This window comes from Cyanistes caeruleus, chromosome 3, assembly GCF_971803275.1.
Source record: "Cyanistes caeruleus chromosome 3, bCyaCae1.hap1.1, whole genome shotgun sequence".
In the NCBI taxonomy this organism is placed as follows: Eukaryota; Metazoa; Chordata; class Aves; order Passeriformes; family Paridae; genus Cyanistes; species Cyanistes caeruleus.
Genome location: NC_141703.1, coordinates 82,736,878 through 82,759,527, shown reverse-complemented (window position 1 = coordinate 82,759,527; position 22,650 = coordinate 82,736,878). Strand labels below are relative to the sequence as shown.

General features: G+C 39.4%; 1 protein-coding gene across 3 annotated transcripts; it reads right to left on the bottom strand.

Moving 5' to 3' along the window:
• Positions 1 to 1,006: 1,006 nt before the first annotated feature.
• EED (embryonic ectoderm development) lies at positions 1,007 to 21,558 on the bottom strand. 3 transcript variants are annotated; one of them, XM_086882297.1, is made up of 14 exons: positions 20,995 to 21,399; positions 17,986 to 18,138; positions 12,605 to 12,697; positions 11,593 to 11,658; positions 10,765 to 10,890; positions 10,565 to 10,646; positions 8,898 to 8,989; positions 7,875 to 8,008; positions 6,659 to 6,764; positions 5,738 to 5,896; positions 5,205 to 5,278; positions 4,020 to 4,147; positions 2,411 to 2,665; positions 1,007 to 1,877 (listed from the first exon to the last, which is right to left on the bottom strand). In XM_086882297.1, the coding sequence occupies exons 1-12, from the start codon at positions 21,112 to 21,114 to the stop codon at positions 4,021 to 4,023; spliced, it is 1,332 nt and encodes a 443-aa protein (XP_086738423.1). In that variant the 5' UTR covers positions 21,115 to 21,399; the 3' UTR covers positions 1,007 to 1,877; positions 2,411 to 2,665; position 4,020. The 3 variants fall into 3 exon arrangements, with proteins under 3 accessions (XP_086738423.1, XP_086738424.1, XP_086738425.1); XM_086882298.1 differs by lacking the exons at positions 1,007 to 1,877; positions 2,411 to 2,665 and having other exon boundaries at positions 3,822 to 4,147; positions 8,856 to 8,989; positions 20,995 to 21,558; XM_086882299.1 differs by lacking the exons at positions 1,007 to 1,877; positions 2,411 to 2,665; positions 4,020 to 4,147 and having other exon boundaries at positions 5,201 to 5,278.
• Positions 21,559 to 22,650: the final 1,092 nt, after the last annotated feature.

Here is a 22,650-nt window from a genome sequence, read left to right as displayed (position 1 = left end):
GAACCTCAATGTAATATAAATTATTTTGTAATGATCCTCCTACATTTAGAGTATTTTTCTCATTCCCAGTTTCTAGATATTAGGGAGTTCAGGTTTTAAAGAAAACCTGTGAAAAAAAAATAGAACACTGTCACATTAGGCTTCCATGCCAAACTCATAACCATGATGGGGTAGATATATTTCCCTCCATTTTCCAAATTGTTTTCCTTTCCATGCCTTTTCTAACTAATAGGAATTGTTAGAGTGGGGATTCTTTTCACAAGGGCCCTGCCTGTTTCTACATCTGCCCTCACCTCACCACCATGCCCAGAGAAAAATTTAAAAATAACAAAGTGCATATATTACTGCTGGCTTATACAAAAACAGATGCAAAATTCATGGCAAGTAGTCAAAATTCTAATTATGCAGGGGATTTGTTTATTTGTTTTTAAGAAGTTCCTTCATTTCTTTGTTGTAAATATTTTTCTGACACAGCTTATGGTGAGAGCAAAGCATTCTCAGGTGAACCTGTGTCTGTAGTACTTGCAGAGGAAGTTCATTCCTTCACTTTTAGCCATGGAACCAGAGCTTCCTAATACAAATCAGTGGTGAAACATGAGCATGAAATGCAGAGAAAGCAAGCACTCTTACCTTGACTAGGAGGGGAAAATTCAATCCATATTTGTATTAAATTGTTTTGGCTTAACAATAAAAGCCTCAAGAAGAATCTGATTTAATATTGCATTGTGGCAACATTCTTTATTCATTCACCACCAGATGGAGCATCACCTCAGGAAACAGGACCATACTGTGAGAAGAGACCTTTTAAGTGAACCACTGATTCAACAATCAGGAACCGGTTTTCTATTTCTACTTCCAGCTGTGGTACAAACCTTCTTCCTGTCCCTGGGCAAAGTCTCTGCCTTGAAGTTAGAACTGTAGTCCAAGACTACAGTTTATGCAATTTCTAAATTTCTGAAAGTTGGTAGAATAAGACAAGGGCTGCCAGGTACCTTTACTTTTCAGCTTTTTCTTTTTTTTAATCTCTTCAGGGAGATACTCAGTGTGCAATAACTGAGGGAATCAGCAACCTTCATTTTAAGGCAACCTTCATTCAACCTTTTATTATGCTCTTCATTCAGAGTTCATAAAGAACAGACCTTTGTAACAACACTTGCAGCCTCTGAAACAGTTTCCTAATCGTACTGCAGTTACTCATTAGCCTGACTTTACCTGTCCCTCACCTGTCTTGACATGGGACACAGGACTCAATTACAGAATTTGTCAAAGAACAGCCCTAAAGGTGGCCTGATGACAATGGAGAAGAACATGTGTTCTTTCAGGCTATTTTTGGTAGGTTTGTCCAATACTAGGGTTAAGCCACATTTCTATTGTTGAAAAATGTAGGCACTGGAGCTCTCAAGGTATGTTTCACAAAAGCATATATTAGAAGGTGAAAAGGTTTTGGAAAATACTAAACTCTTCTTTAAATTCTCTTGTAACGATTATAATTCTAGTAGCTCTGCATCTTCCAGAAGACACACAATAATTTTAATCTCTCTCCTTTTTTTAGTCTAGAACTTGGCAGCTGTAGAAAGAAAACACCCTAATGAAATGAATACGCAAGTTTTATATTCACTTGAGCTTTATCGGTCTGCTTGTTAACAAAGACTTTTCCCCCTGTTGTGCATCTTCAAAATATTACTAAATCTACACACAGATGGGGCTGACTGTTGTAAAGGAGAACTTTTTCTCCCCTTGGCTTGCTACATCTCTACTTACACAAGTTCTTCCCTTCATTAACACTTTTAATCCGATTTCAGTTCCATCCAGGTTTCTCAGAGCAAAGCTCCTGGAACATTTGTCTGCATTTTAAGAGGACAGACTGCAGCACATTCCTAAGTTAAAACAGAAGTTAAAGCTGACCCTGTGTTAGGCCTCTTTCCAGTCAAGCACCACCCTTCCTTTCCTTCCTCTCAAACACAGCAGCTCATTTGTCAGAATGTACCAATTTTATGTCCCTAAACAACACCCATGGCTGAGAAATCCCTTCTGCTTTTGTATCCCATTTCACTCTCACTTTCCCGACCACAGGAAAACAGAAGACAGTCTAATGCCATGCTACTGTAAAGCATTTGCAAAGGCTAAATGGCACCAGCCTCTAACCCAAGTGCTCTTAGTATAGCTAAATCAATCAAAGCTCTTTCCTTGAGGCTGCAGGAAGTCTGAGCACTCCCACTGCCTTTCTGGAGTGCTCTCCCAACCACACTCCAGCCTCCTAATTTTTCAGACCCTGCCAACACCACATACTTGCCACAAAATGATCTATGAGGTCTATGGACCATTGCTGTTGTGAAAACACTGGCTCACACTATGCCAGTAGTTCTATAGATGCAGGAAGTTAAACATTTTCTCCAAGCTCCAGTCTCACCTGTCTCCCTCTTCAGCTGATCTGTGTTCAACTCTGCAGGGATTTCATTTTCCTCCCTCCGGTACTCAGGCTTCTACATGGTTCTGCCCAGCTCTGTGGTTTTACACTTGGCTTTCTGATCATGTTCTCTTGCAGACACTCATGGATACAAGAAAGACCACACTGGCCATTTGGCTTGTGCAAAAAAAACAAGGTCCAAAATCCAGCTCAATTAAACACTAGTTTTCGACAGATCTGTGGTACTACTGCGCTTCCCTAGTAGTAAGAACAAGGATTTAAAAGAGGGAAAAAAAAAGGAAAACAATCATGTATTACAGACTAAAATCTGTCAGTTCTGGGCTTCATTTTTTTCAGGTTCCCAAGTACACAACTAAACAGGCAGTTTATCTAACCAGAGCATTTACAAGCTTCCCAAACTGTAACAAACAGAAAAAAAAGCAATATCTTGAAAAATGAAAAGTCAGATATGCACTTAAGAAGTCAGAACCAGACAGGACTACTTAATCTACTAATCAGAAAGGCACCATAATACTGACAATGACAGTGTACTTGTATTTACATCATAACTCAGAACATTCTTCTCAAGTAATATGTTATGTTGAAGGATAAGGGCAGGTAAAGGGAAAAAGAGTATGTAAATGGTTCAGCCTCAATAAATGTTATTTACTTTCTTCCTCATTCAGGCACACACAGCTACTGAGCAATGTCCTGGGCCACTTTCTTAACACAGACATGAGCATTCCAGCTACCTGCTGACAAGATATGTAAAAGTGTTTTGAACACAGACTATCACTGCTAATAATTTCTCCCACCTTACCCATTTTTCCCCTTTCACTTTTATTAACTGCACACATTTTAAACCTATATGAGATATGATTGATTTTAGAATTCATTATTCCTAATGCAAGCAAAAACATTGAGGAGGCTATTTGGGAATATTGACAATAGAGGCAATTAAAATATATTTCCAAAAACTAACTTTTAGATAAATGCAGTAACTAGACAGACAGAATTCAAACAACAAAACAATGTGATCCACCAAACAAAGCCAGTGGGGCTTTTTGCCCCCTAGTTACTAACAGATATGGTGAGAAGCAAATCCCAATTTGAGATTACAAAAATTGAATCAATTTCAATCTGCAACTTACTTAAGGAATGAGTTCAAAATATTTTTAGAAATGGTTTAACAATTATTTATATTATATTCTTAAGAGTAGCATTTCCTTTGTGCAGTGCCTGAATAAAATCTTCATTAAGTTTTCAAAAGGCACAAAATACAACTGCAAGCATAAATATACCAAAGTAGCAAGTTACAAGTACAAACATGTGATAATTCTACACAAAGAAATTTCCTATGCCATTAAGTGAAAACTTCTTGTGGGAAATAATTAAAATGGACAATTCAGAAAACTTTACAAAAATACTTCTTTTTATTAAAAGCAGCAATTTCAAGCAGAACAATACACAGAATGTAAACATCACTAAGTCCAGCTCCAGCCTGCTGAACCTTCGAGAAAGTCTACACTAAATGCATCTACTGTACTAGCAAGTTAACAGACTATATTATAATTTGAAAATATATTTTCTTCTATGAATTAAGAAAAAGTACTTTATCGTAATCTGTCCCAGCGCCAGATACTGGCATCATCACACACAGCTATAAGGATACTGCTGTCCCTGCTAAAACTGGTCTGTCGGATGGCAGCAACACATTTAGGATGAGTAAGAGTCGTACACCTAGAAAGGAAAGAAAATGATTCAGCTGCAATGTCAAATCTTCCTACTACATCATGGAGCACTGTTACTTATGTGACCTAGGAGGAATTGAAGGCAACAAGATTATGGCCTTCATGGTGTATTTTGTATTCCAAATGAGGACTTGGAAAAGCAGTTTCCTGTTCACCCACCAGTTGTTTCTCATCCACCCAATTTTTATTGAAGCGAAGACTGAAAGCTTATTCAATCACATTATTTAGGACTTCATAATCAGTGTCATTTCCCAGCATTAGGAATAAAATACCAGAATCATTGACTAAAGACTGTAGCACTTCCAGGAATTTCATCCATTAATGTATTCATATATATGTATTTACATGGATTAGATATATAAATACATAAAGACATGGATAATAAACATATATATATATTATGGATAATAAACATATATATATATATAGGGTATATAAAAATAAAATACATGAAGTATTTATTTATACAGTGCATATGCATTCTCTATACAGTGATGTTTTTGGGGCACTTTTTTGTGTTCAGGGGTTTTTTGCATTTGCATGTTTTCACACATACATATGTATCCACATGTATCTAAGAGACATGCTGTGAAATTACCTGGCAACAGAGGTGAGGAAGTGGAAAGCCATAGTGTTCTCTCTACACTGTGCTGCTTGTAGCTCACCTTTATATTGACCTTTTTTACTCCAGTCCTGTCACCTATCTCACCTTTGTCATGTGCTACACCCACCTAGCACTTCTTCTAATGGCTTTGCAAAATTTCCACCCAATTAGCAAAAACTCTGAGAAATAAATTGCCTTTTACTGTATCTACACATGGTAGCCAGCACAACCCAACTGGGGCCTCTTGGCATTACCATAAATTATAAATTAGTGAGCTGTAATAAACATTAACCTTCAGGAGCTCACAATGTTAATTTCCCTAGTAGTTATAATGGAAAGTAGGTAGTACTGTAAAGAATTTCTCTATTATTATTTCTCTGTTATCTGGAAAGGAAAAGTATCACAACACCCTGCCTTAGCAAAAACAAAATAAAGTACTCACTTGGCTTTATGTGGATCTTCTATTTCTAAATCCCAAACATAAAGTTTGCCAACCTGATTGCCCAGAGCAAGCATCTTAAAAATAAAGCAGAGGATAAAGAAGTTTTAAAATACTCCCTCAAAGAATAAAGTCATATTATAAAGTCATCAATAAAGAATTTTCTAAAGGCTGTAGAGCTGATAAATTGTGTGTGAGCATTTAAACATGAACAACTTAATGAGCTTGTTGGAGGAGTCAGAAAGGCTGTAGAATTTGCCTCCTTCCTTCTATTTTATCAGTCTCTGCAGACAGGGGATGAAGACACCCGGAAACATATTTCCAGTGGAAATTAAATATTTATTTGGTGGAATTTTTTTCCACAGGCAGAACCCAGAATAAAAAAATCTGGAGCTCCTTCAGGTTCATACAAAGGCCCATACAGCAAACCATTCTGTTTCTCAAACATCTCATGAACCAAGACCCTTCCTATGCCCATAAACATGTAATCAATTAAAAGCTACACACGTTCAAATACAGCAAAGTCAGACATGTACCTTTTGCCAGAAATCCATTGAAAATCTCATGTACCATATGTCACACTGGCTATAATCAAATCTCCCAAGAATGGTCACGTTTGACTCGCTGGGCTTGATTTTATCTATATCATCTTCCATCTTGCCAGGTTTCCAGCAAACAATGGCATTTTCACAAGACTGAAGTGAAACAATGAAAAGAAAAATCACCTGTAAAGCACACTGCAGAATCGATCTCTTATAGATCTAATCGATCTATAAGCAAATATTTAACCTTACAGCTTCCCCAATGAAAGCATGAAAAGCAGAACTGAAAATCTCACCTCTGCCCTTAGATCACTGTCCATCACTGGCAACCTGATGCCCTCACAGCTTTGCCAGGTAATGGGACTGCAGGGGCCCTCCCTCAGCCACTTCAGATGAAGTCAACCACATGTGGTCAAACACAATTTCATTAGCAGCTTAAACTTGGTTTGAGGACTGTTTACCCAATCCCTTTGACTAACAGGACAGTGCACAAATTGCTGGTGAGTTTACCATCAAGGCAATTGGACTGCCTACTTTAATATCTGCAAGCCAATGTTACTAGTGGACACAACACATTAATCAAAGTTACTCCATTATGATAACCCTCATCCCACTCTTTAGCAGAAGGATCCCTAATCAACATCTAGAGATTCCTTTTCTGTATGTTCCATGCAGATTCTGGTTTGCCAGAAACCCTTTACTTGCAGCAGAGTACAGCTGTAGGAAGAATTTTGTAGTTAAGTATAAGCTGCTTACCCACACATCCTGACAGGTGACAAAATCCACACTCCAAAAAATTATTTAACACAAGGTAGTAATTTAAGCTAAGACCCAAATGCTATTAAAATTTCTAAGGTTTAGGATCTTCAGGACCAGCAAATAAATGTAATATAGCTGAAAAAGCTGCAGCATTACCTTGGAAAGAATTAGGTCTCCCAGCCACCGTACACAGTCAACATAGTTTCTATGTATGTCTCTTGTAGAAAAGTCAGGAAAGTGAATTTTCTGGGAAACAAAAGGCCTATGGAGAAAATTGCCAAGTGAGGTTCAGAAAAACAAACACAGAAGCACAAGTGTAATTTTTTTAAATAACCAGTTTTAACATATTTTGATGCTAAAAGAACAAGCCCAACTTTTTAACAGTTTTATAACAAAGTAGATTTTGTATGCAGTTTGTTTTTCTTTTTAATAGTAATAGGAATAGTCCCTGTTTTCATCCTCATTCCTAATGAAATAACCAAGTTTCCCATGTATCTCCCATGTGCAGAGATAGTGCTGAATAAAACTACTCCTTCAGCTGCTGAATACAATGCCTGTCACCAAATACTTCAAGAACCAATTAAAGATCAGTCTTCCTGATGCTGCTTCTGCAACATCTAAATTGTTAAATAGAAATGCACACTTTAAAAAAATTATCATTTAAAAAAAAGCACGCTAAAAAGCATCATTTAATATTTGGTAACATTACCAAAAAAAGCGAGAGTATTTTCACAGCTAGTCTCATTGCTGAACATGTTCACTGTGTTTTAGACTCTTCAATTCTCTCAATGGTTTAACTGGAAGTTAAGATCAAAAAGTTGAAGAACTTCATAAAGGAGGATTTATCTATCATGTATCTAATTACTATGTTTACTTGATAATTTACTTATATCTGAGGTCAAATCAGAGAATGATGAAAATAAAGATATTACTATGTAAACAGTTTTGTCCCCACCCCAAAGTCAAATAATACACAATAATTAACTACTCAATATAAGATTATTTGCCACATTTAATTACACAGATTTGATCCCCTTCTAGAAATTTTGAGATGAGATGAGATGAAGGAAAATTACTGACATCCTGAAATGTACGAAATACAAGCTTTATGATAATAGTTTGAGACATTTTCTAGTCAAGCAAAGAAGTAATTGAGATAATTAAAAATAAAATTTTGGGGACTTGAATCAGAATTCAATAAAATTCCAGTGAAGCAAACATCAATAAGACACACAATCTAGTGAGATTCAGTACCCAGCACAATATCCAGGTCACTCCCCAAAAACTCCCAACATGGAAAGGAATGAACCTGGACTGTTGATAGGAGTATTCATGTGTTGCAAAGACAGACAAGAAAATGAAGACTACATACCTGTTGGTTTTATTTGGGTTGTACTCATAAGACTCTTTGATAGCATTAATCATTCTCTTGGAATTAATTCTCCAGAGTTTTAGAGAGTGATCCATCCCACAGGACATGATTTTTTCACCAAGAAGATCATAATCCTATGTATATAAAATAATTTTGAGCACTCCAACCCTAGGCTGCATTATATCAACTCAGATTTTATTCCATTGTTTCCATCAAAACAGCATTTTATGTGTAGAGCATGCAATAAAACTGAGTATTTCAAATAGAAAAATACTAAGAACGTAATCCAGCCCACTGCAAAGCAGCACAGCATCTTAGTAATTATATTCAGTCTCTCTCAAGAAAGAGAGACATATTCAACAGCACTGACAGACAGTGAATCTACAACTAGTTCTCCTCCTTCTCTAAGTTCCCAAAGAGCAACTACGGCAGAATTCCAGGGCTACAACATGGGTGAATAATAAATACAGTGTCAGATTTCCTACAGATGAACCCCTCACCTTTCACAACAGGTCACACAACCATAATGGTAAGAGTTCTTAAGAACAGCATATTAAAAGTTAATTATTCTAGTTGGTATTTGCTGGGTACCAGTGTCTGTTCACAGCCACTGAAAAACAATTTAACTTAAATAACTTCTTTCCTTCACTACCATGTCTTTCCAGGTTTATTTGCTTATGCTTGACTTGATGAGAACTTAAGAACTTCAAAAGTGGGACCATCATGAAATGTTTTTACTCTTTCTAGCCCCACTGAGCCCTATTTTACTCATTTCTAGGCTGTACCCCAAAAAAAACAGCTACTGAAACACATAGATCCTGTCTGTAAGAGATGGTCACATCAATCAAACCACCCGACATTTAAAGTTGTCTATCTAAAGTGCATAAATACTTTAAAAAGTATTTATGCACTTCCAGGTGGTTCTTTTTAAGTAGCTATAATATCAAAGAGTGCACAAGAAGATAAAAGGTTGCTTACTACCCTTTGTAAATCTAAATCACTGCCCCACGGTCTTCCACTTACTGCACTTAACACCTCATCCCTGTGCCCTTCTACTCCTCCAAATATTGCAACCAGCGTGTCTGTCTGGATGTTCCACAGTCTCAATGCATGATCTATAAAGAACAAATAGAATTACATGCTGCTTTTTACATGTACATTTGAATAATATATTTCAGCTTAACCACTTTGAGTAACCGGTGCGTAGGTCAACATCAAAAAAAGCACTTAATTCCTCTTCTCTTTTTAGAAACAACAGAACTGCATTAACTAAAATTACTATTAACTTACTGTCAGAAGTAATTCTGTAATTGAAAAAGTGTGCCCACCCCCTCCCCTAGGGAGAGTTTCTAACAAAAACACACTTGGATCTTTAGATCATCCAAAAAGCAAAGACAAGTCTGATCTCAGACAAATATGCTTTTAGTCAGTCATAAAAAACAATTTTATGTATCAAAAAATACTAGAATTTCTTTCTGCCATTCTAACATCAACATTCAGAAAAGTTTGATTTTCCATTTTTTAACCTTTAGAACATTATGAACCACAGTCAGTAAGGAAGGGAAAAACTGTTTCTATAAACAATATGTATTCCAAAGTCAATCAGACTAATCCACTTACTTAAAGGAAGTTTTAACAATTTCTAATGAAGAACCTCTAGTGTATCTCCCAACTGGAAATGGGAACACCTGTAGTATATTTCCCTTTCAGATTCCACAAGTACATTGCACTGAATTACAGCAACACCCAAAATCCCAGAAGGGACACAGGTGGCAACACAGTCCCAAATATTCTCCCTTTTTTGTTAATCTCTCAGCCAAGCAGTTTAAACAGTCCAAATATTCTCCTGCTTCATGTCTTAGTGATAGCACCTGGTCCAGAGATTGCACCTTAAAGCTTGTAGTACTATGGCTGATGTTAAAACATTATTACAAAGAGAACCTAAAAAATATACAGAAACTGGAACTTTACAGACCCACAGCAGCAACTTGACATCAGAGAGCTTCCCAACTCTTGTTCTCATGAAGCTTCATCACTAAGTCAAATTACACTAAAGCAAACAGTCCCCTTAAGTGAATGTTTCCAACTCAAGCATTGCTGAAGGCCAGCTCCTTGTGGCAGATCATTCCCTTACTTAACAAAACAGTCAGTATTAGGAAGCTGTAACTGTTAAAACTTTCTGGACAAGCCCATGGGACACTCTACCAAAAACTCTCGTCACTAATATGCTTTTTACACAAAGTCCAATTAAAGTTCCCAAGCAACAGACAATCCAGGTTTTTCCCCACAACCATGACGGTAAACGCTGTCTGCAACATTAAGACGTCCCCACTAGATGGCAACGTGATTCAACAACTGAAAAAAACTTAAATTCAACTGTCAAGAAAGTAAAGAGCAAACCCAAGGCTCATGATTCTTCTTTCCTAAAAAGCAGCACTATTCACAATCCCTTTGCACCATAGCTGGAGTTATGGTTGTAGGCCATGGATTTAGTAAGTATAAAATATATAGCCATGTAAAAAGCATGATTTGCTCTCAACTTTCACGGTTAACTTGTCCAGTGCCATTCATAAAAAAAAAAATAAATAAAAAAAAATTTAAAAAAAATGAAGGTTTTTGGCCATATTGAGGACCAAACTCCAATCTAAAATATCCTCATTTATACAAAAACAACAGACGTTTTTCCTCACCTTTGCTTACAGATAAAAGAAGATTTGGATCTCTTGGATGGAATTTCAGTTCATTGATTGCATTTCCATGGCCCACGTAGTGCTGGGATAGAATTCAGAGACCAAGTTACCATTTCCCCTCATGTTTACATGTACTTAGAGGAAAAAAGTGTCATGCCTTATTGAAACACAAGCTGTATCTCAAAGTCCTGAACACTCACCTTTATGCACTGCATTGTAATAGGATTAATTATCCTAATAATACCCCTGGATCCTGCCACAGCCAGAAGAGGATGGCTTGTATTGCTATCATATGTCCATGCGCAGGTATAGAAATTTTCATCTGCCTACAATGCCTCAAGTTAAGGACCACAGAACAAACAGGAGATTTTTTATTTTCTTTTTTTAAACAGAATTTTATTTTAAACAAACCTGTTGCTATTTTAGCCAAGTGCCCAGGAGTCTCTGCTGGATGCCATAAGAAAAAGACACAAATTCAGTTATATACCTGGAAATACCAGCAACATTGCCTTTTCTACAGATGTTGATTTCCTCACTTCTGTTCCATAACATACAAGGAAGAACTTCTCTTTCATGGCATCACCTTTGCTTGGGAATAATGAATCACAACCGAGCCCACAAGTTAATGACTTGTGTATTGCAAATGATCAACACAAATTATTAATGCCTCAGAGCATGAAACGACATTCCTAGGCTTTAAACCCTGTTCCAATTCACAGAGAAACTGAGACCACTGTAAAGCAGGGAAACATTATACAAACATCAGTGTTGAGAAGATTAAACCGATGGAGAATCAGTTTTCAAATATTCTAACACAGTCTGGTCCCTGAGTCTGCGTTTTTAACATTTTTTCAACAGGGGGGATTCGAGGATGTGGGAAAGAGGCAAGACTTGGACCTAACATAAAGAATGCATCACATGAGCAAAGTATTAAATCACAGACAAAACATTTTCATGCTTTTTCCTATAGAGCCTCTTGATTTTTCATAAAGAAGAAGCAATCGTGGGTATTTAACTTAAAAGGATACATCAGCATCCACGTAAGACTGCAACAGACGGATCTCTCCTTGGGAATGACATTCATATAAAGTAACCTGGAGGAAAAAAAACCAAAAATAAGTAAGTGGGAGAGACTGCTGCTCAGTTGCAATATTTCAAAAGGAAATCACATGTACCCATCTATTGACTGCCTGATGAGGAGAGGTGGAGTGCCTCTATGGTTCAGATTTCATCCATCATCCATTTGTTTAACAGGTGGAAATGGTTTTTTGATAAAAGAACGCCCACAGCAGTTTCAGTAAAGCACCATTCCAGGACTTGTCAGCTGTCCTTACCAGATATTGAAGTTTATTATTTTAATTGCCTTAATAAGACAAACTCTTGTTGCCATTAATTACTGCAGTCATCTCTAGTGACTTGGTCTTGTAATGAGTCATTGATACCTTGCTTAAACTTAGTTTAACAACTCATTGAAACCATGCTTAAATTTAGTTTAGTGTGTTCTGGTGACTTGCCAGGCAGAACAAACCTAGAAATTAAACACTTCTTATTTATTCACAACACTTGCATAAAACGTATTTCTCAGGTTATTTTCAAGACTGAAATGACATCAATCCTAGTTCAGAGGAAGTCTATAAATTCACCCCACACAGGCCATTAATTTAGCTACCGAGCTGGCTGGCATCACTGCAGACAGTTCTTGTCCTGTATATATGAGTTCATGACCTTTAGAAAAGAATAACATTTATGAAGAACAATTTCTTTGAGAAGACATATTTATGCACCTCTCTTCCTTATCCCATATGTATGTTACTTAATGACTTTTTTCTTTACTACATAGCTTAATTACCAAATAGCTAACATGACTTCATAGGACAATGCAAAGGATGCAGCTGTCCCAGATAACAGATGCTACACATCTTAGAAATACATCTGTTTATATTGTGTGTCTGTACCAAACACAGGTAAAGGGATTGCTTGAAAACAGGAATGCATGCAGAACCACACTGAAGGGCGTATGATGAAAAACAGATTACTCACTCTGTTGCTGCCTACAGTGGCAAAAACAAGAGGATCACCTTCTTTACTGTGCCAGTTAAACTGCACTCCAAACAGAGGCTGGCCATGGTCCTCCTATAGGTGTAAAGTAAGAGCAGAGATAAAAAACCCAACAAAACCCACAGGCTGTGAAATTTAACACTTTAATTGGTAAGTTTTCCTCCTCAAACTAATGGGTTCACAGCCAGTATAATTTTAGATAGTGAACAGTTACCAATCACAGTTTTGTAACATCACATTTTAGCTCAGTTGTCTTAAAGGGAGGTTTAAAGGAATATTCTGACAAATGTACCCCTCTCCTTTCTCCACCAAGCTTTTAAAAAGTAAAGGGGAAGAACTGTTGTCTCAGTTACGCCTAGAAGCTGGCAGAACTCCCAAGTTGTATTTGCAGCTCTACTATTTTTTTTCACATTTTTCAATAAGGCAATCTCTGCATCTAAGGTCAGAGCTATATGCATTTTCTATCATAATTACCTATACACAAGGATTTGCAACTTTACAGGTAAGAATAACTAGGAGAGAGAAGAATTACACTGGTATAAGGATGGAGAAGTCACATTTAACTATTACATTACAGTTATGTCTTGTAACTTTGCCACAGACACAAGGAACTCTCTCCAGCATGTCACAATATCGCTAACAAAGTTCATGTCTACAAAATGTTTTCAGATTCCCTTTTACAGTTACCAGAGAAATGCCAAGTATTATTTTTATACAACTTACATCAGTTTGGGAGAAAAAAAAAAGTAGGTATGTTTATGAATTGTGATGAATATGGTAGTGCTTGTTATTAATTGATAACAGTATTTTGGCCTGTCCTAACAGGATGTTTTTAGCAAGAATAATGTTCATTGAAGTGCCTCCCCACAGGGGACTGTCTGGGACAGTGCAGGCAGGAAGGAAGTGTCTCATGATGGCTGTTCAGCAGCCTTCAAATGGCAGCACTTCAGAGACAACACAAGAAGTACCAGCCCTGGCAGCTCTGGCCTATACAAAACCAAATAATAAATTCGAGGAGGGGGTGTGAGTAGGGAGTCTAACACTCCTTAGAAAAAGAGAAGTAAAGGAAGTCAGGAAAAAATTTAAATAGCATTATTTAGTGAGAAAGGCTATATCTGTTATTAACAGAAATAACTAGAAGAGCTAGAAAGAGAAAGCAGAAAATCTTTCACAGATGAAGGCCCTCCTGTAATTCTTAAGAGAGGCAACAACTTTGAAAGCTCAATAAAGATTCAGAAGAATTGTTCAAAGCTTAACTCAAAGTATTACCCATCATAACACAAAAGAAGAAACTAATGGCATTGCAAGATGAGGGATATAGGATATTAGGAAAGGGAAAAGTAGCAAGGTTATTAGTAACCCCAGGACAGAAGAAAAAAGCAGGTATTCAGTATCTGTAAAGCATTACAGTTTAACTAGAAATGAAGAATGAGGAAAACTGTAAGCCATAAAATTGCATATAGAAGGTCATGATTTTTTTTGTGCAATATATTTATTAATTTTACTTGGTAGCCTTAATTTTGAGTGTATTTAAGTCTTGTTTGAAGAGAATGGCTAAGAGATCAAATTCAGAATGCTAATGAAGTTTTTCCACTAATAATAACTTGGTTTCAAATTTCTGCTTGAAGGAGTTCCTGCTGCTTCTTAATAGTGAGTGCTTCTGACGTATCACATGAAGATAACACAGGTAAAATTCATGTATTCCCACTGCTTTATTACAGAGACACATTAGCAGGTTTTACATTTGTTTTTCTGGAACAACCTTGTTCTCTGTCATATGCTCTGATTCTGATAAATTTAAAAAAATATGGAAAGTGAAAAGCAGTATGTTTTTCACCCTCAAGATAAGATATTTTTCCAGCATAAGTTTCAGTAAGTTTCTGATTTTCTAGGTAGGACCCAGACTAAGGTGATAAGTAGAGATATACAACAGAGTGCTGCGCTGTTTCCATATTTTTATATTTGAGTACATACCTAGAGTATTTTGCAAGTTTTTCAAAGAAAACCTATTTCCCTGGAAAAAATTACTGAGCAAGACGAATGTCTTTAGTCTACTTACTTCACCCACACTACATTTTTCACACCAAGTGCTACAATCTCCAGGAGCCTGACTGTACATATTGCAGTTTTGCTGGTGTTTTATGGATGAAGCAGCCAGGCAGAAGCCCTTGCAGGAAGACAGCAGGGTATCTGCAGAAGCTCTGCTCCTATTTAAACTCCCAACATCCCCAGTGGTCAGAGACAGCACACAGCTATTCCGAAAATACTTGTCTGCTCTAATTTTTGTCCCAAGTGCTAAACAATGAAGGAGCTTTTCCAAAACATTGTACTTCTAGGTGCCGTACAAGATGGTTATGCTCAGACGCCAAGTATGTGACACAAATCTGACACTGGTTTGTACAGACAGAAGTGACCCAGATACCCGTCCAAAAGTAAAATTGTGAAATGCCATCTTGTCCCTGCTATGAATAAAGGGCACAAAACCCAAAGTACCCAGGTTCTTCATGCACTGGAGAAAGAAGGCGAAGAAGAAAACAGACCTATTGCTACAAAAGCAAATAAATAATCAGTGATAAGTTCCAAGCTTACTCAACACTAACTTGGGCTCAATCAAAAAGTAAGATTAGACCTGGTTTTAGACAAAAGCACTGAAGTCAATACTATGCCAAAAATAATCACCTGCATGAATGCCTTTTAATCTGTGTCACCCACACTGCCAGTGGGGAGCCAACAACCCACACATGCATTTCTAGTTCCCAGAAGTGGAAGTAAGCCATTATGGGCAGTGGGCTTAGTTTCATTTAGTCTCCATTACACATCAACAAGCTAAAATTCTGCGTGGCATTGGATACTGGTTCCCAAGTCAGGGGACAGCAAGTAGAAGCTGAGACAACACCAGGCTGCTTACAACTTAAGCACACACTCTAAGCAGAAGTAAATGGTAGGGAAAATAATTGTATTGCTTTAAAGGGAGCACAATAAAGCAAAACAGACATGGTTTTCTGCCAGAAGATCAATCAGCAAAATAGATATGGATATATGAGGATGTGCAACTGTGCTAGCTGTGTTAGCTGTATACGGTCATTTATAAACCCTATTTCCATTCAGCCCACAGAAAGGTTTTTCAGTACATCTTACAAGTAACTTACTACCCCAAAAAGAAAAGAGAGTTTTTTATTTCCTGTTATTTTCCAAGTTGCATTTTTGTTTTCCTGATGCTTAAATTTCATCCAAAATAACAGTCAAAGTAGTGTTTAAAAAGCATATTTAGCAAGCACTGAGTTTTTCAGGCTTAGTCATAACCATTTGACACTCAAAGCAGACAGTAATGACCATATTTCTTTGTTTCCCCGAGGAAAAAAGTAAAAAAAAAAAACAAAAAAACAAAATAAGAGGGGGAAACCATAAGCATGAAAGTGCAAAAACATGTAATTTATACACCCCTAAAGAATATTAATTTCTATGATCTTTAAATCATGTTGATGCTTCACTAACTTCAATACTTGCATCTTACAGCATAGTTCAAAAACATATAAACTAGGGAATATATGACATGGTACTCAAAGAGTTACACGTGTCTTTCTAAACCCACATACAACATTCAATCACTAGTTTTTGCCAGAGTATGCAAAGTTATTATGGATGAACAGGAAATGGTAGAGAGGCTTCCTCAGTCATGAAATAAAAAATCAAATTTGGATGCTACCTAATCTTCATATTAACATGCACATCTCTTATTACCATTCATTTCAGATCAAAGAGAAATGGGGAAAAAAGCTAATAAAAATACTCCACTTAATTGAAATGCTACATTTACTCCCTCACAGCTTGATTCCACTTGCACAGGAATCTGTTCCCAGGCCCTGATCCAAATCCAAGGAAATCAGGGATTGCTTAGTTTCATAGCTTGGTCTTTTGGTTTGCCCTACAGTGGGGTCTGGATTAATACTGGAGTGAAGGAATGTTTTGTTTTCCCAGAAGACACTTGGAAAGTACTAACCCTTTTTGTCTGCAGACAGAAAACAAGTATGAGTAACAAGGCTCAGAACTTTGAGTTTGAGTGTCCAAAGGCCCATGTCTGTGTTTGAAGTATGACTTGAAGCCACAAATAGCACCATCCGCGGGGGCGATTCACGCGAATCACAGGAACTGCTGCCTACCTTGGTGAAATGAAACAACTTCCCTTCCTCCTACACCCTCAAAGGCCTGGAGATAATTTTTATAGTTCAAGAACACAAGAAGATCAATTTGTTTCCCAGATACTTTTGTCAGTGTAACTTCGTATCACAATTTCTCCAGTGACAAAGCTCATTTTGAAGGTTTCCATGCTCCAAACCTTTTATCCCCTCCTACTCAGGTACCCCAGTGTTTCACTAAGGCAGCCTGAAGACAAAGTTCAGAAAAGAGCCACACCAGCACAGCTCCACAGTTATGCATGGAGGAATGAAAAAATACTCTTAGAGCAATTCTGCAGAAAATATCCTCTACTGAGCTATACAGATCCTCAGAGAGTTTGTCCATCTTGTTCCTGACACAATCATCCTTTACTTAGAAATCTTATAAAAACCAAATCATAAGGCTCATTTACAGCTTTTGCCACATAAATATCCCACACAAGGCTGAGGAATGAGAAAAAGAAGAACATTCTGACAGAGTAAAATAGTCATGAATGAGAAAACTTGTTCAGTCCACCATAGTCTGTCACCAGTGCAGAAGAAAACAGCACTATGCTAGAACAGCAGAACAGGGACTAAAGTCCATGAATCCGCATCTCTTAAAACCGTCAGGTGTTACATGGGAAGATACATACTGCCTAAATCAGGTGGTAACACATGATCCCAACACTCACTATAAATTAAGCAAATTGCACTACACAGTAGTTACAATAATGCCAGAGGACAGAATATAACTAACTGTGGTTAACTGTGAGGAAAAAACTAAGATTGTTGGGTTGAATTGTTTGGGGGTTTTTTTCAACACAGAAAAATCAGTGCAGGTTCTGTACTTTGCATGGAGTTGTCATAGGTTTGGTTTTAGTTCAATTTGTTTATCCAACTTCTCATATTTATCTCTAGCATCTACAGGTTCAATGAAATACATAATCACAGCATCATACAAAACTTGGCAGAGTGTACAAAAACAGGGTTAACTGCAGCACTACCTACTGTTTCCTATTTCACAGCATACCTTTTCTTCAAAACTTTGGCTATTCCATGTAAGAAAAATAATTGCTTCAAATCAGCAGGGAACATAATTGTTTAATGATATTTAAAAGTATCTAGCATGACGCTGTCTCACAGCCGACATTAACACTGCTGCTAGTAAGTGGAGCCCAGCATTCCCTGAAGCTCACACATACCTACCTTTAGGCTATTTACACATTTGAAGGAATATTTGCACTTCTTGGACTTCCATTTTCCTTTCCCCCAGCTTTTTCTTCCTGGTGCATTAGGAGTGTTTGTTGGCGTATCAGGGCGTTCGGTGTTAGTACCACTTTCAATACTAACGGCATCATCCTGAAAACATTCAAAATTATATAGAATGTCACAAGGAGACTGTTAACTGCTGTATAAATTCAACTTAGCTTGCAGCACTTGGCCTTTTCACTTTTTCTTGTCATTCATAGGAACCTATCTCCCAGGACTTGGTGTAATTTAGATTCACATATTTAAATCTAATGCCAGCATAACAGCATTCCCCTCTAGAAGCAGAACATGAATCACATGAGGACTAATCCAAGAGGGAGAAATATGAACTGTGATCTGGTGACATTTCTTCAGAATACTGGTAGCTGCTCTTAAGAAAATGTCTAGAGAGAAAGCAGCTGCTTCCTCTAGTCTTTGATCCAGATGAAATGAGTACTTCTGAAGTGCCGAAGAAGAGTTGTTTGCTTAAAAACATGAGGCTTGACCCTACCAAGAACCGAGCCATTCCGAGGCTTCTGTACACCCTCAGCAGCACCACTCACAGCACGGTTCTGCAGCAGGCCAGCATTGACATCAGAAGACAAAGTCCCACCTCTCTCTTCTGCTCCTTCCCAGATATTTACTTGTTTCCAGTAAAAGATAAATTCTGATCAGCTAACTAATCCAACTGGCTCTCCAACCATTAGCATAAGATAAGAATGGGGAAAATTGAAAAATAAAGGGATCCATCCAGCCACTGAGAGATTTTAAATCAGCTTTGGACACTCAGCAGAAACTACAATTTCATGTGTGGTCTGACTGCAGGGCACTGTTTAAAAGGACATTTCCCTACATCACCCATCACAGAGCACTTCACCTTCACTGTACCTGCCAACCCTGTGCTTCTGTATGAGTACGTTCAGCTTGTTAAAAATCAACTTTTTCCATTTTTTCTGGCAAAATAGTCTGTTCATTTTTCATCAGGATAGTGGGAGTAAAAGAACTCATCCCAGGCCAGGTCATTTCTAGGGCTGAACTAAGGGAGACAGAGGCAGACAACAGCCTGTCACTGGAGGAGAATCATGAAGCTGCATTAGGAACTCCACTAGGAATATGGAATGAAGTCAACTATAAACATTAATACACTAAATACCACCAAGCATTTATTCTTTGTCCCAGTTTCAAGTCTGTATTATCAGAAGCCTGTAGAAGTGTACTAGTCTTTATTTGCCCGACAACTCTGAAAAACGGGACATGCAGGGGACAAAAAGGAGGAAAGATACCACACAAGCCCATAAGTGTACTGCCCAAATCTGGAATCATTCACTTTACATTGGACCCCTAAAAGAGCCAACCCTCCACTAATATTCATAACCGAGTTTAACAATTTTTAAGTTTTCCTGTTTCTTCTCCTTTACACTAAAAAAAATTCAAAGTTGGCTGAATTCTCATCTCCTAAGCACACCTGCCAGAATTTTAATACTTGACAAGACTGAAGTTTCCTCTGGACTAGACAGATACTATCAATGTGAGAACACTGGGCAGCTGATGTGGTGCAACTACACCAGGCATCTGCAACTACCACATAACCAACAAACCTGCACACAGGACACCTGTGGAGCAGAACACACCCTTTCTCCAAAACAACACTATTATGTCAACTTTTAAACGGAATTCCCCATCTTGGAGGAGTAGTGGAGTCCAGTAACAAACTCTTGAAAAAGGAATCCCTTCACCACTGAAGCAACCCACATCAAAGAATCGTATAATCACAGACTGGTTTGTGTTGGAAAGGACCTTAAAGATCATCTAGTCTAACCCCCTACCATGGGCAGGGACACCTTTCTCTCGATCAAGTTGTGTAAAGCCACATCCAGCCTGGCCTTAAACATCTCCAGGGATGGGGCATCCACAACATCTCTGGGCAACCTGTTCCACCATCGGTGATAGCCTATAAATGGCAGCAAATTAAGCCTGAACGTCTGTCACCAAACTATGTTTGGATCCACAAATGCTGCTAAGCTATGAAAAAAAAAAAACAGGAGCGGTGGTGTGGAACATCTCAAACCTGCCTGTCACCTCACCAGCCACTTCCACAACCACTTCCAAAGGTTGTAGAGGATGTGGTCCAGATCCCTCACTTGCTGGATAAGTGCAGAAAAAAACTTCCACACACTATAAAACACAAACACAATAACTACCCAACCCCCTCCACACCAATAACTACATAAAGCGACTGCTCAATACCTTAGATTAAGTTTACCTTTCAGGTATAAAGTTGTTCTATATTAATCACATTACCTTTGCTCTGAACACTAGAATTTCACCTAGCTTAGAGATTACAGACCCCATCCCTGCTGCCTTCTGCTGACAGTAGTTTACGAGCACCATCTCCTACTTCTCATTCACCAAGGGGCTGCACACATAAACTTGTGCTGCATATTACTCTACAACACGACAGTGAAGACACACGATGCAAAACTGCAAAAAAGATGGAAAATGCTGCTGGTTTGCAGGGAAAATTCAAAAAAAATTTAAAACTTTGACGTTTTGAAGCAGAGTTCGAGACAGCCCGCTCACAGTTTGGGCCTCAAATCCACCTTCACCCACGTGGAGGCAAAGCGGGAATCTCTCTCCCAGACCCTCTCCGGTCTCTCCCACCGGGCCCTCCCTCCAGCGGCCCCCGAGGGGCGGCCACCGAGCCGAGACGGGTGGGCTGAGACCCCTTTCTCCTCTCGCCCCTCATCCCCTCTCCCGCCCGGGACACAGCCGAGGGGGCCCCGGTGGGCGATGTCCCCTCACGGCGGGGCGCGCCGGGGCCGGGGGCGGCGGCTCCCCCTCCCCTCCCTTCCCCTCCGCGCTCCCGCCCGCCCCCGGCGCGAGGCCCCGTGCCCGCCGCGCGCGCGCGCGCGCTCCCGCCACACCAGCCCCCCAAACCCGTGCCCCCTCCCCGTCGCCCGGCCTCACGTTCTCATCGCCGGACAGGTCCCCGGGGTTACTGTTCTCGTCGCTGCTCAGCTTCTGCTTCTTCGCCGGCATCTCTCCCGCCGGTGCCGCCGCCGCCGGGGCTTCTCCCCGCTCAGACATCTTCCCCGCCCCCCACCCACCGCCACGCAGCCGCAAAGCGCGGACGGGGAGGTCGGAACGGCCGTGCCGTAAAGCGGCCCCGTTGGCCGGGCAGGAGCCGCCACGCCGGCGGAGGAGCGCCTTTCCCGCCGCTGGAAAGCGCCTTGTCCCGGCGCTGGGAAAGCGCCCTGGCCTCAGGGGCTGGGCGGGCGGCGGGGACCCCGCTCGTCTCGGGGGGCTCAGCCGAGAGTCAGCCCGCGTGTTGACAGCGCGGCGGCACCAGCCTAGCGCTGCCCGCAGCCCGAGCTCCTCCGGGATGGAGAAACACACAGCCCCTCTCTCCGCGGGTGTTACCCACCCCTCTGGCCGTCTTTTCTCGTGCCCCAAGGGTTTGTTGGGGGTTGTTTTATTGTGTGTTCTCTTACTCCACAAAAGTCCTTCAGTCTGCAAAGAGTGTTTCTGGATAAAAAAGGCACGCTATTCTCTGTTTCCTACTTCTGTACTCCCTGTCAAGCTTCTTTTGCAGCTATAAAATAAATAACTGCCGTTGCCAGGTCTTTGTTTATTTATTTATTTGGTTATTCGCAAGCCACAGATCCCAGAATCATCATAATTACGAAGAGTAAAAAAATAAAAATAAAAAAATTTAAAAAAAAAAACAAACAAACCCCCCCCCCTAAAAAAAATAAACCAAGAAACCCCTTCTACCCTTGTAACAAAGGGGAAAGTAATCTGCCCACAGGCACAGCACCTTATCTGTTGTTCTTGTAGAGGCAGAAACAAGTCTTTTCTCCCTGAGGGAGACATTCCAGTCTCAAAAAAGCTTTGAGGAAAGTGACAGAAGTGAGCCGTGCCTTGGATATAAAATGTAATCTCGCATGAACTTCAGAGATAAAGAAGAGATATACTTCAAATGGTGTGTGTACTACAGTGTTTTTTGCTATAAACAGTCTGTGCTGCAGAACTGTAGGCTCCATTGAAGCATTACACAACATGCAGCAAAAGGTGGTAGTTCACAGGTAAAGGCCCTGCATAGGTCTGTGCTGTAAGACTGAGGTTTTGATAGAAGTGTTTGTGGGAATATATACAGGCTTGTTTCTAAAATACAGCAGGAATTTTTTTAGATTGATGTCTTGTCATTAGGACTATATCATGACTGTACTGCAGATTTGTTGAAAGAAGTGCAGGTACAAAGTTTTGAGCAGAGAGAATTTTTAACTTCATTCTGTGGGTGCCCTTGAGCTACTGGGGAGAGGACAGCTCCCCTTTGTCCTGCAGCTGCCAGCTGACATGTTCCAGATAGCCAGCTGAGCTGCACGTTCAACCCCACCATGTTGCACCAGCTCACGAGGAAAGTGGAAGCCTCAGCTAGCCTGTGCTTCACGGCCAGCTTTCAGAAAGGCTCTTCACCCACTTCCAGAATCAGTTCATTCCTTTTCCTTACAAACTGCTGTGTCTTGGCAGGTCTATGCCTTCCCCTCTCTTCTGGATGCTGGGGAACTTCCCTGCTTCCCTCTGAAGACATTCTTGAGTCTAAATCACTTGCTTTTCTTTTGC

What these genes read in the sequence shown, in the direction of transcription:
- EED (XM_086882298.1), bottom strand. Translation starts at nt 21,114, where the DNA reads ATGTCTGAGCGGGGAGAAGCCCCGGCGGCGGCGGCACCGGCGGGAGAG. An exon ending in TCTTTTATCTGTAAGCAAAG is followed by an intron (nt 8,990 to 10,564) that starts GTGAGGAAAAAC and finishes TGTTCTTTATAG; the next exon opens with ATCATGCATTGAGACTGTGG. An exon ending in AACCCAAATAAAACCAACAG is followed by an intron (nt 6,765 to 7,874) that starts GTATGTAGTCTT and finishes TTTTCTCCATAG; the next exon opens with GCCTTTTGTTTCCCAGAAAA.